At 61.3% G+C, this 11,450-nt stretch overlaps 4 protein-coding genes across 4 annotated transcripts; all 4 read left to right on the forward strand.

Moving 5' to 3' along the window:
- Window positions 1-179: 179 nt before the first annotated feature.
- On the forward strand, window positions 180-1,460 carry LINJ_08_1070 (conserved hypothetical protein; the record flags this gene model as incomplete). Its single annotated transcript, XM_001463403.1, has 1 exon — window positions 180-1,460. One exon carries the CDS (start codon window positions 180-182, stop codon window positions 1,458-1,460), a length of 1,281 nt encoding a protein of 426 aa, XP_001463440.1.
- Window positions 1,461-2,861: 1,401 nt separating this feature from the next.
- LINJ_08_1080 (conserved hypothetical protein) lies at window positions 2,862-4,190 on the forward strand (the record flags this gene model as incomplete). The annotated part of the gene is made up of 1 exon (XM_001463404.1): window positions 2,862-4,190. The coding sequence occupies one exon, from the start codon at window positions 2,862-2,864 to the stop codon at window positions 4,188-4,190; it is 1,329 nt and encodes a 442-aa protein (XP_001463441.1).
- A 1,176-nt stretch (window positions 4,191-5,366) lies between these two features.
- LINJ_08_1090 (conserved hypothetical protein) lies at window positions 5,367-6,620 on the forward strand (the record flags this gene model as incomplete). Its single annotated transcript, XM_001463405.1, has 1 exon — window positions 5,367-6,620. The coding sequence occupies one exon, from the start codon at window positions 5,367-5,369 to the stop codon at window positions 6,618-6,620; it is 1,254 nt and encodes a 417-aa protein (XP_001463442.1).
- A 782-nt stretch (window positions 6,621-7,402) lies between these two features.
- On the forward strand, window positions 7,403-11,146 carry LINJ_08_1100 (conserved hypothetical protein; the record flags this gene model as incomplete). Its single annotated transcript, XM_001463406.1, has 1 exon — window positions 7,403-11,146. One exon carries the CDS (start codon window positions 7,403-7,405, stop codon window positions 11,144-11,146), a length of 3,744 nt encoding a protein of 1,247 aa, XP_001463443.1.
- Window positions 11,147-11,450: the final 304 nt, after the last annotated feature.

The following is an 11,450-nucleotide window of genomic DNA, read 5'->3' on the forward strand; positions in this document are numbered from 1 at the left end:
GCCGTCGCCTTCACTCTTCTTTCTCTTTTCGTCTGTTGCGTTTTCGATCAAGGGAAAAGCGTTGCAAGACACGCACACACGCACACACGCACACACGCACACACGAACGACCACAGAAAGGAAAGAGGTGAGACACCCAGGAGGCAAAAGGAAAGGCTGTGGTGAGGGGACACGCAGCAATGCTGCGCACGACGCGGCTGCGGCGCATTGGGGTGCACATCCCCAGCGCCAAGGAGCTAGATGATCAGGTGCTGATCAACCGGCTACGCAAGTCTCGACCAAAAAGCGTCTTTTCCCTCAAGGCCCTCACGACAGGCCGCGTGCAAGGCTTCGTCGCCGCTGGCGGTATTGTTCTCGGCACGGCCATGTTTCTCGGCCCGTGGCTGTGGGAGGAGGTGCAGGAGCTGATGGGCAGCAGATACGTACCCCTGGCGCCGTCGCAGATGCCCCACACCTCGCCAGAGTGGTGGGAGAACGAGTGGCGCAAGATGAACCCGCTCTGGCGGGCTGGCGAGTCGATGAGCGACTTCTTCGTCGGCCCCTATCGTTTTGTGAAGGAGCAGACGGGGCGCGACATGTCCTCTGCAGCAGATTTCGTACGCACCTCACCATCGTCGTCGCTGTCATCGTTTGGCGCGGCTGGGGAACAGCAGCGTAGCTTCTTGCATCGACTCAAGCAAGTGTTTCACCGATCAGCGTCTCTCACCACTTCTACGTGTGTCACTACTGCTTCTAGTGGTGTAGGGGCTGCCAGCAAAGGTGGCCACTCTCGCCGCGCCACCGCTTCGGCTGTGATGCTGCCGAACCCGCCGCAGATGCTGGTGCCGCTCTGCGGCGACTCTCCGATCATGCGCACCGCGGCACTGCAGGGGTTCGAGGTGGATGCTGTGGACTCCTCGCAGACCGCCATCCAGACAGCCGTCGGCCGCACCGAGGAGGGCCTGCCGCAGGAGTTCTACTCAAAGATTCACCTGCACTGGAAGAACTTCTTTTCGCCAGAGCTGTGGGAGGGGCCGTTGAAGGGAAAGAAGTACGACGTCATCTACGAGCGTCAGGGCATGACCTCGCTGAACCGAGAGCAGCGGCCCGACTACGCTTATCTGCTGAAGCGCGCCATGAAGGACGATGGCCTGATCTACGTTGAGGGTGTCTTCCGCACGGGGCGGGTGAAGGGTAACAAGTTGATGGGCCCGCCCTACTCCCTGTCGAAGCGGGAGCTGCAGCAGCTCTTCCCCCTCAGCGAGGGCTATTATGTGCGGTGCGAGGAGAAGACGGATGCGATGCAGCAACTAAGCCGCGAGAATCGCATTCTCAAGCGCGTGCCAAAGGAGCTCTACGTGACTCCGTTCAGCTGCGTCGTGTTTCGTGAGTCCACCGTGAATCTGAGAACACGGACGGAGCCGCTGCAGCACCCCGAGCCACCGACATTGACTCCCCCACAAGAGGGCTTTGTGTGGTAGTCGCGCTGCGGCCTTATCTTTTCTTTTGCTACGTTGACCTTCGTGCTCCTGTGTTTACGAGTGCCGTCGCAGCTGCTTTTCCAGCCCTGGCTGTGACGCAGCGAGCCGACCTCTGCACGCGCGTCTCTCTCTACCCCCCACACACGCATGTACAGGGGAGGAAAAGAGGCGCAAGCGCTTGACAGAGAGACGTGTGCACACACGGACTGGTGCTCCCGTCCTCGCCCCTCTTTCCGGGATCTCTCTCTCTCCTTACCGCTCAGCTCTTTTCGTCTGTGTGCTGCCGACGGCGCTGTTGATGACTTGGTTGGTTGCGTGGATGTATCACACTCATGCGTGCCTGTGTAATGGGAGGTAGGCAGAGGAGTGGGGAAGCGTTTTCTTCTCCACAACGTCTTCCCCTTCTCTCTTTCTCCCTCTTCAGCAATGCTCGACGTGGTGCCGACAGGATTCCGTCAAGAGAATGCACACACGCGTATCGCGACTGGGACATCAGCGGCGAGATGGCACACCGACACGCATTCACACATCTGCACTGTGCGTGTCTGTCTGTCTGTACGTGTGTGTGTGTGTCAGTGCCTGACGCATGGAGGGGAGGTCTACCGCATGTAGCAAGACGTCGGTGCCATTCATGCTCTTGTACTATATTGCTGGCATCCTCGTCCCCCATCCACCTCTCCACCTCGCTCCGTCTCGCTGCAGGTATCTTGGCGCCCCCACCCCCTCCCTGTCTTCACACCTCCGCAGTCCTGCAGAAGAAGAAAAAAGCCGCTTGCGCGCTCTCGAATAAGTGCCCCTGCGTGCGTGCGTGTGCGATCGTCTTTCCGCCGACTCTCTCGCATCTCTTGGTGTGGCCCCCTCCCTCCCCCTCCATCTTTTTCCATCGCCTGTGGTGCGCATGCGTGTCTGGGGTGCTCGCACACCTGCTGACCAACACACACGCCCACACGCCCACACATCTATCGATATATCTACGTGTGCGTAGATCGATCGATACGCCCCACTGTACCACTCGTACGAAGTTTCACACACCCTCCGACCACCTCTCCGGACGACATCAGCATGCGTGGCTTAGGCGTGTTGGGACTGCGGGGTGTGCCGACGCGACGGCCATGGCTCTGCGACGTGGCGCGACGAAGCGGTGATATTTCGATGTGCTCGACGGCGTCCACGTCGTACCGGTCTCAGGCGACGAGTGCAGGGGGCACGCCTCCTCTACCACCCTCCACCTCCTCTCCGGTGCCGGCGCCGGCGGTCGACAACACCCTCTTCCACAACAGCGCTGCGGTGCACGGCACCATCCCGTTTGGCCGGCACTTATCCCCTGGGGAGCTGGCTCTGCCCCAGCACCCGCGCGGGTCGCACTTGTCGGCGCGCAACATCGCCACCGAGGCGTTGCAGATGAAGAAGCTCCATCAGGAGCGCGGTGGAAACCCGATGCTGGCCCAGCAGGCTCGCCGCGTCCTGTTTGCCACCTCGATCACCGGGCAGAACATCGACGCCCGCTCCGTCGCCCTTCTGCTGAACACGGCGGTGTACTTCGGCATGGAGAGCGACGCCCGCGTGGTGCGGGAGTGCATCGACTTCTGCCTGAAGAACGACAAGTTCATCTCGCTGGACATTATGCCAATCGTGGTGACGGCGTGCGCGACGCTCAAGTCGCGCGACGCGCGCGAGGTGATCGAGCTGCAGGCAATCAAGGCAACCAAAAATGCGCGCTTCCTAGATGCGAAAGGGGTCACCAACATCATCAGCGCCTTTTCCAAGACGGGCATCAACCATGAGAAGCTATTTGGGCTGCTCTCGATGCGTGTTCAGACCCTCGCGCGCGTCGGCGAGTTTGAAGCGGCACACCTTGTCATCCTAGCGAACGCCTTCGCGAGGCTGCGCTTTAGAGAGCAACACGTTTTCGGTGCCATCGCCCGGCGCGCCATGTCGCTTCGGGAGCGCGTCACCGTGAATGAGCTGGTGCCCCTCATCAATGCCTTTTCAAAGGCGGGGCTTAAGGACCCGAAGTTGAGCAAGCGCTTCGCGGGAAAGGCGATGGAGTACGTGGATCAGATGAACGCCGAACAGGTGGCGATGATGTTTCAGGCTTTTGCCTACTTTGGCATCCGCTACGATCAGCTCTTCGGCGTGCTGACCAATCGTGCTGTGGAGCTGATCGACGAGTTCAACGCGCAGTACATCAGCACCACGCTCGCCTCCTTTCAACGCATTGGCATCAACAACCCCGAGCTGTTCGACAACCTGGCCGAGCGTGCGCTTGCGGTGGTTCAGGATCACGACGCGAAGGATATTGCCCTCACTGTAACAGCTCTGGCGCACTTTGGGCTCAAGGATGAGGAGCTGTTCAAGCGTCTGGCCTCGCACGCCGCGTCCATTGCAGACCAGTTCGATCCAGTGGGGCTGGTGAACACGATCCATGCATTTGCTCGCACCTTCTTTCTGCAAGAGGACATGGTCGTCGCCCTGTCGGAGCGCTGCGTGTACGTGTGCCGCCACCTCGACGCGAATCAGGTGCGTCGCCTGCTCTGGTCGCTCGCCAAGTTCCAGGTGAAGGACCCCCGCATCCTTACCCCGGTCTTCAATCGCTGCCTCACGCTGCATCAGGACTTCTTCTCCGACCCGATGGGTGGGGAAGAGATCGAGGAGATCTTCGACGTCTTTGGGCCCAGTTTTTGCCCCCCGCTCTACCAGCTCTACATGTCGCGCGGCAACAGCGTGTAGAGGGGCCTTTGGTTGCTCTTGTGTGCGCTCGTGTGCCCCCCCTCCCCTCCCCTCCCCTACCCTCTGTGCACGTTTAGGGGAGGGGCTCGAGGTCGGCCGGCGGGCCTTTGGATGCCGTTCGCTGATTCTTTTACGTGTTGGTCGCTGTTGTCTTCACACATACTTCCTTTCCTTGTGCTTGGTGCACATGCGCCGCGCTTGTGTGCCTCCCCCCTTCCCTCTTTCTGTGAGGGACGCGAGGTGGTCGCACGGCCCCCCTCTCGGTGCATGGCGGATGAGACTGTCACGCTCTTCTTTTTTTGCGTGCGCGTGTCGACCCTTCTCCTGCAGCCCACACCTGCCCCTCCCCTCCCCGGCTGCACCAGCGGGGCAGTAAAGCCGCTTGCACGGTGTCCATGGGAGGTGGCTCGACACAGGTGCCGGTGGCAGGGAAGGAAGCAATACGAAGGGAGGGCAGGAGAAAGCGAGGGAAAAGAAATGAAGTGAGGTGCCGACATGGATCGGCCCACGATTTTTCCATGTGTGCGAAGGTGGCTGTTGCCTACGTGTGTGCGCGTGCTCGTCGGTTGAGGTCTGCCCACGCCTGTTTCTCTCTCTCTGTGGTGTCACTGTGTGCGTTGTGGATAACGCCGTCGAAACGAAAGGAGAAAGCGCTTCTTTGGGTCAGTCAACGTTGCCGATGTCGTACTGCTGAACGCGCTCCGTTTCACGTCAGCACACATACACGCGCTCGCGCTTACACACACACACACGCACACACGGTTTATGTATGCTGCATAGGACGCGTGCGCCACTGCAACTCTTGCAAGCATCGGCTCCGTCGCAATCCAGGACTCCTCACCTTTTCGTTCCAAGACACTGTATGCCGCCGCCTGCCTTGATGCCATCATCTAACGCCTCTCCCCCCGCTCCGCCCTTGCGCCGTCGACAACGGCTTTACATTTTTCCCCCTTTCGGCTCCTTACCCCCTCTCTAACCGCTTCAGATGCCGACAGTGTCCATTCCCCACCTCTCTCGCCCCCTCCCCTGTCTCCCCTGTCTCCCGTCATCTCCTTGCGCTGGTGATCTGTCACGCTGCTCAGCAGGAGGGACAGCAGAAGGCACGGCAGAGAAAAAGAAGGAGAGAGGTCTTGTACTGACACACGCACACACCCCTCAGCGTATTCGATCGACATTATGGAGCCGAATGCCGATGAGCCAAAGAAGTCATCGGTGCGGCAGCTGCTGCGCCAGCAGCGCGAGCTGCAGGAGATGCGCAAGTTTGGCTTAGCACCGCTCGCCGTGGACACGGAGACGCACCAGGAGATCAGCCCCAACATTCCGGAGTTTATCTCGCGTGCCCCGTGGTACTACGGGGCAACTGGCCCCACGCTCGTCCACCAGCGAAAGCAGGGCGACAGCGCCACTGGGGTGTCGGACGAGGTGCTGGATGAGAAAGTTGATCGCATTGTGGTCAAGGGCCAGGCATCTTGCTTCACTGCTGGCGCGTGCAAGAACTGCGGCTCCCGCACGCACAAGACGAGCGAGTGCTTCCAGGCAAAGAAGAAGGTGGGTAGCGTCTACACGAATCGCGTCACCGGGAGCGACATCGAGACGCACCAGGAGGCCAAGACGTACTCGCAGAAGCGAGACCGATTTGTGGGCGAGGTCGGCATTGACCTGATGCGTGCAGTGCGTCAGGGCCAAGAAGACGACAGCGTCGATGTCGCGGCACCGGCAACGGCGCGCCACCGGCCCGAGGACGTCTTTGGCAGCCGCACCGCGCAGCACGGCGGAGTGGAAGTAAAGGAACTGCCCAAGTACCTGCACAACCTGGATCAGCAGGACGGCCTCTTCTTCGACCCGAAGACCGGCTCGATGCGTGCGAACCCGAACGCGGGCGACTCGACCAAGGCCTTTCGAGGAGACCTGGAGCGCTACCGCACTGGTGACTACTACAATTACGTGGAGTCGCAGTACCGCTTCTTGACGGGGCAGTCGAGGTCGTTTGTGGACTTCGAGTTTGATAATGCGATGCGCAGGGCACGCGAGCAGCAGCAGGAGCCGCAACAGCAAGAGCAGGACAGCACTAGAGGACCAGTGACGAAGGTACTGACAGAAACGCCGCAGGATGTGCTCTTGCGCTCCTTGTACGGCACGAGTCAGCCGAAATTCGACTCGGATGTGCCACCCTCATCCACCACCGAGAGCAAGACATCTGCTCCATCCTCATCTCCTGCCCCACCGATCGACGCCCTCGTCACGACGGCAACTGCGACAGTAGCAGCGCACTCCAGTGTCCAGGCAGCCTCCCTCTCATGGGTGACCACGCGCAACGGCCACGCCGCCGTGTATGGAAGCTACTTTGATCCCATACACTTTCGCTGGGGCTACGCGTGCTGCAAGAGAATGGGCAAGGACGCAGCTGGCTGCAGCGCGACGCACGCGTGACATGGGCTGCGGAGCATCCTGCTCTGCTTGTGCGTGCCCTCCTCGCACAGGCGTGCGCTTCCCTGTCTTGTCCTTCACACGCACACGTCTCGCGCCGACTGCGCAAAGCATGACATCCGCGGCTGGGGCGAAGAGGGGGCGCACGGAAGGCGTGGCGCCTTCCGTGCGCCTGTATATTTGTGTCTGCGTGCATGCGTGCGTGTACGCATCCGTGCCGCCCTCCTCCCCATGTTTTCTCTCGTTCTCCACGTCTCCGCCTGCCTCGTTGCGCATTTCTCTGTCTGTCACTCGCCTTGTTTCTCTCTCTCTCTCTGCGCAGAAGCATCTCTTGACTGCGTGCGCCACACCCACTCCCTTCCCTCCTCCTTCTCTGCTCACCAGCTCCTGGCTGGCCCACCTTGACTCTGTCTGTGCAGGCGAAGAACATTCAGCTGCCATCCGCGCGCCATTCGCTCGACCTCGCCAGGGGGGGGGGGACAGCTGTTGCCGTGTGTGAGAGAGGGGGAAGGCAGTCGAACCGTAGACGACGGGCCGCTTCCTGTCCGCCTCCCACGTGCTCTGTCTCTCTGAGTGCATGCGTGCGCGTTGGTTGAGCACTCACACACACATCACACACACACACACACACCGTTGTGGACGGGGCTATCCCCCTTCTGCATTCATCATTGTATTTCAGCCCAGCAGCAGCAGCAAGACGGCAAAGGGCAGCGGCATCAGGATCGCCTTCCCCTCACCCCCTGCCTATCCACGCAGAGGCACATCGGCAGTGTGTGCAGCTCGCCATGTTCGTGTATCTCAGCAAGCGCATCGCCATGCCCAATGGCGTGAAGGTGACGTCCATTGCGTGGAGTGAGGGGCAGGGGTGGCTTGCGTGCGGTGGGGAGAAGGGCCTGCTGAAGGTGCTGAAGGTGGATGGCGGCCCACAGGGGCAGAGGTCCGGGGGTCTCTCGTCTAGTCAGACGCTAGAGGGGCACGACACCACCGTCGACCTGGTCACGTGGAACCAGCAGTACTGCAAGCTCACAAGCAGCGACGTCAGTGGCCGCATTATTGTGTGGATGCTGCACAAAGGGATGTGGTTCGAGGAGATGGTGAACAACCGCAACACCAGCCGTGTGGTCGACTTTGCCTGGAGCCCGTCCGGCACGAAGATTTGCATTGCCTACGAGGACGGCGCCGTGATTGTCGGCGGCGTGGAGGGCAACCGCTACTGGGGTCGTGAGCTGCCCTACAAGCTGGCGAAGGTGTGCTGGAGCGCCGACGGCCACTCCATCCTCTTCGGTACCGCGACGGGTGACGTCTATGTGCACGACGCATCCAGCGGCGCACAGCTTAGCCAGGTCGAGGTCCAGTGCAACGATGGCAAGGCCTTGTCCCCGCTGGCTGGATTGTCATGGCACCCGGCGTGGGTGGAGCGACCGGAGCCGCTGGCGACGCTCGCGATTTGTTACCAGTCCGGCAAGATGCAGCTGATGACCAGCATCGGTGACGAGACGCCGCGCCTCATGGACAGCGACTTTCCCGTTCACTTTGTTTCGTGGAATTCTTCCGGCACGGTTCTCGCTGCGGCCGCGCTCACGCCGGCCACCGCGGAGGACGCGCCCACTGTTGTCACGCAGTTCTTCAGCAACGAGGGCGTTCACCTGCGCACGCTGCGGGTGGCTGGTAAGCAGTGCGGCGGGATCACGTGGGAGGGTGGCGGCCTGCGCGTCGCCATTGCCGTGGACTCCTCCGTGTACTTCGCGAATGTGCGGCCCAGCTACAAGTACTGCTACTTCAAGAAGACGGTCGTCTTTGCCTTCACGATGCCAGACAAAGTCGAGGAGAGCGTCATGTTTTGGAATGTCAACACAAACGAACGCAGGACGAAGAGCGTGCGTGGCTTGCAGTACCTTAGCGCGTGCAAGGATGCCTGCGTGCTGGTCAGCCGCCCCGACGCTGCGCAGCAGCAGCGGATGATCCAGCTGGTGAACGCCATTGGCAGCCCGTTGGAGACGCGCTTCATTGACATGGAGTTGTACACGTACGACATGAACTCATCCGTCGTCGTGTGCTGCGGTGATGAGTCTATCTACATCTGGCAGTTCCGCGACCCCGGCACAGCGGTGGACGCGCTCGACCCCGTCTCAATGCAGGCAAGCCGCGCTGAGAGCCAGGAGCGCGTCATCCACATCGGCGACATCGTCCGCAGCGACACGGCGCCGACGATGAAGGTGCGCTCGGCTCTCACGAATGATCTCATCTGCGCCATGTGTGTCAGCGAGACGCACATGTTCGTTGCTCTCGAGTCGGGCACCCTGCACGTCTATCAGCTCAGCCCACTGCAGCTCGTCTCCAAGTACATCCTGCCCACCCGTGCGCAGTCCATGGCAGTGAACTGCAACTCGACGCAGCTGGCCGTCATCGACCTCGGCTGCATCACGAGCGTGTATTCTATTGAGCGGGAGAAGTTCTCACTTGTGCCGTGCAAGGCCGAGCCGATCGACGGGGTGGAGCTGAAAGACGTCTGGAACTTGCGTTGGGCCGTCGACGACCCGCACCGTTTTGCCGTGATGGAGAAGACGCGCATGCTCGTGTACAACCACGGCGTCGCGGAGGAGCCGGTGCAGTCGTGCGCGAACCTGTGCAAGTTCAAGTCACTCAAGATCCGCACTCTGCAGCTGGACGAGCTCCTACTCGACCCGGAGCGGCCCCGCAAAGACTACGTTGTCGACTTTGAGGCGCAGCTGCTGCGCGAGATGCGGGCCGTGTTGCGCGACGGCACTGCCAAGGAGGCGTACGAGTTTGCCGAGTCGCACAACATCAAGAAGCTATGGGAGCTGCTGGCGGAGCACACGCTTTTCCAGCTGGACTTTACCTACGCCGAGGTGGCATTCATCCACTGCAAGGACTACCCCGCCATTCAGTTCGTGAAGCGCGTCCGCAGTCTTGACGACCCGAAGAAGCAGCTGGCCGAGGTGAACGCCTACTACCGCCGCTTCGACGAGGCGGAGCGGCTGTACAAGGACGTGGACCGCAAGGACCTGGCACTGGACCTGCGCTACCGTCTCGGTGACTGGTTCGGCGTCGTACGGCTTGTGCAGGAGGGCGGTGGTGACGAGGCGCTGCTGCTGCAGGCATGGGAGAACATCGGCGACCACTACGCGAGCCGGCAGAAGTGGTCCAAAGCAGCGCAGTACTACACGCAGTGCCGCCACTACCGCAAGCTGGCGCATGTCTTCTACATCATCGAGGACTACGAGATGCTCACCCAGCTCATCTCCATGGCGGAGCACGACAAGGAGCTGATGGTGACCCTGGGCAACATGCTGCTGACCGTCGGGCTCGCGGAAGAGGCGGCGAAGGCCTTCGTTGCGGCCAGTGAGCCGCGCATGGCGGTAAACGGCTGCGTGCAGGTGAACATGTGGGACCGGGCCATCGCTCTTGCGGAGGAGCACCGACTGGAGGATGTCGGCCAGCTGCTCGAGAAGTACGCCAAGTACCTCATCCACCGCGAGCGCCTCACCGAGGCGATCGAGCTGTACCGCAAGGCAGGCAAGCACGATGAAGCGGCGACGCTTCTGGCGCAGCTCGGCAAGCGCGCAGCCCTTAGCGACCCGCTCAAGGCGAAGAAGTTCTACGTGCTCTCGGCGCTCGAGGTGCAGAAGTACCGCACCACCGCGATCGCCCTCAATCGCGACGGTGTCGAGGTTGTCAGGGAGATGCTCAACAAGGACCGAAGCACCGTGTCGGAGCGCACGCTCGACGCGGCCTGGCGCGGTGCCGAGGCGTACCACTTTCTGCTCATGTGCCAGCAGCAGATTGCAGATAAGAACTTCAAGGCCGCCCTTGTGCTGGCGATGCGCCTCATGGAGTACGACGACCTGGTGGCGCCGGTGGACAGCTACAGCCTGATTGCCTTGACGGCGTACCTTGTGAAGAACTACGGTCTCTGTAGCAAGGCATTCGCGCGGCTCGAGCAGGCGGAGCGCAACGACGAAGCTGGCGGGGCGGCGGCAGCGGCAACGACACAGTTGGAGAACTTCTCTCTAGACCTCGATGTGACGCAGCGTACGATGGCGGGCACGTGCGGCGGGTCCACCGGCGGTGGCACCGGCATGCTTAGCGGTGGCGGCGGCTCTGCGCTATCGGGCACCACGACGTCTCTTCAGCTCACGAACCCAGGCAAGGGCGTGACGCGCATGGCGCCCATGACGTACCCGACCGTGAGCCTGCGCGACCCGCCGCGCCCCTTTGCCGACCTCGCGAGGCAGATTTTCATGACTTACTCGCCGGTGGATACGTCGGTGGACTCGGTGCCATGCCCCACGTGCGGCAGCTTCAACAAGGAGTGGGCGCAGCGCTGCATCAAGTGTCAGCAGCCCTTCAACACGTGCATGGTGAGCGGCTGCGCCATCGCAAGCGAGGACGGGGCGTGGCAATGCCCCGTGTGCCACCGCAAGGCGCTGGAGGCGGTCGTGGACAAGTACCGCAACTGCCCGCTCTGTCACACACCCAAGAAGGGCCGCGCGCGCCGCGGAATTTGATCGGAGGCGTGTGTGCGTGCGCGCGGGTTTGTCTTGGCGATGTAGTATAGAGAGCCCTATTCGTGATGGGTGACGGAGAGAGAGCATTAAAGACTTTATAGTGGGCGGTGGCGGGCATGGGCAGCGCCAGCGGATGCGTGCCTGCGCGTCTTCTCTACTTTGCCTTCTACTCTCGCTTTTTCCCCTTTCTTCGTTTTCATTTCGCGTACGCATTTGTGTCTGTGCCCGCGTGTGCGTGCGGTGTTAGCGCGACGGTGCTGATAGTGATGATGATGTACTTTTCTTCTTAGAGCCAAGCATGACT

This window comes from Leishmania infantum, chromosome 8 (assembly GCF_000002875.2).
Source record: "Leishmania infantum JPCM5 genome chromosome 8".
NCBI lineage: Eukaryota > Euglenozoa > Kinetoplastea > Trypanosomatida > Trypanosomatidae > Leishmania > Leishmania infantum.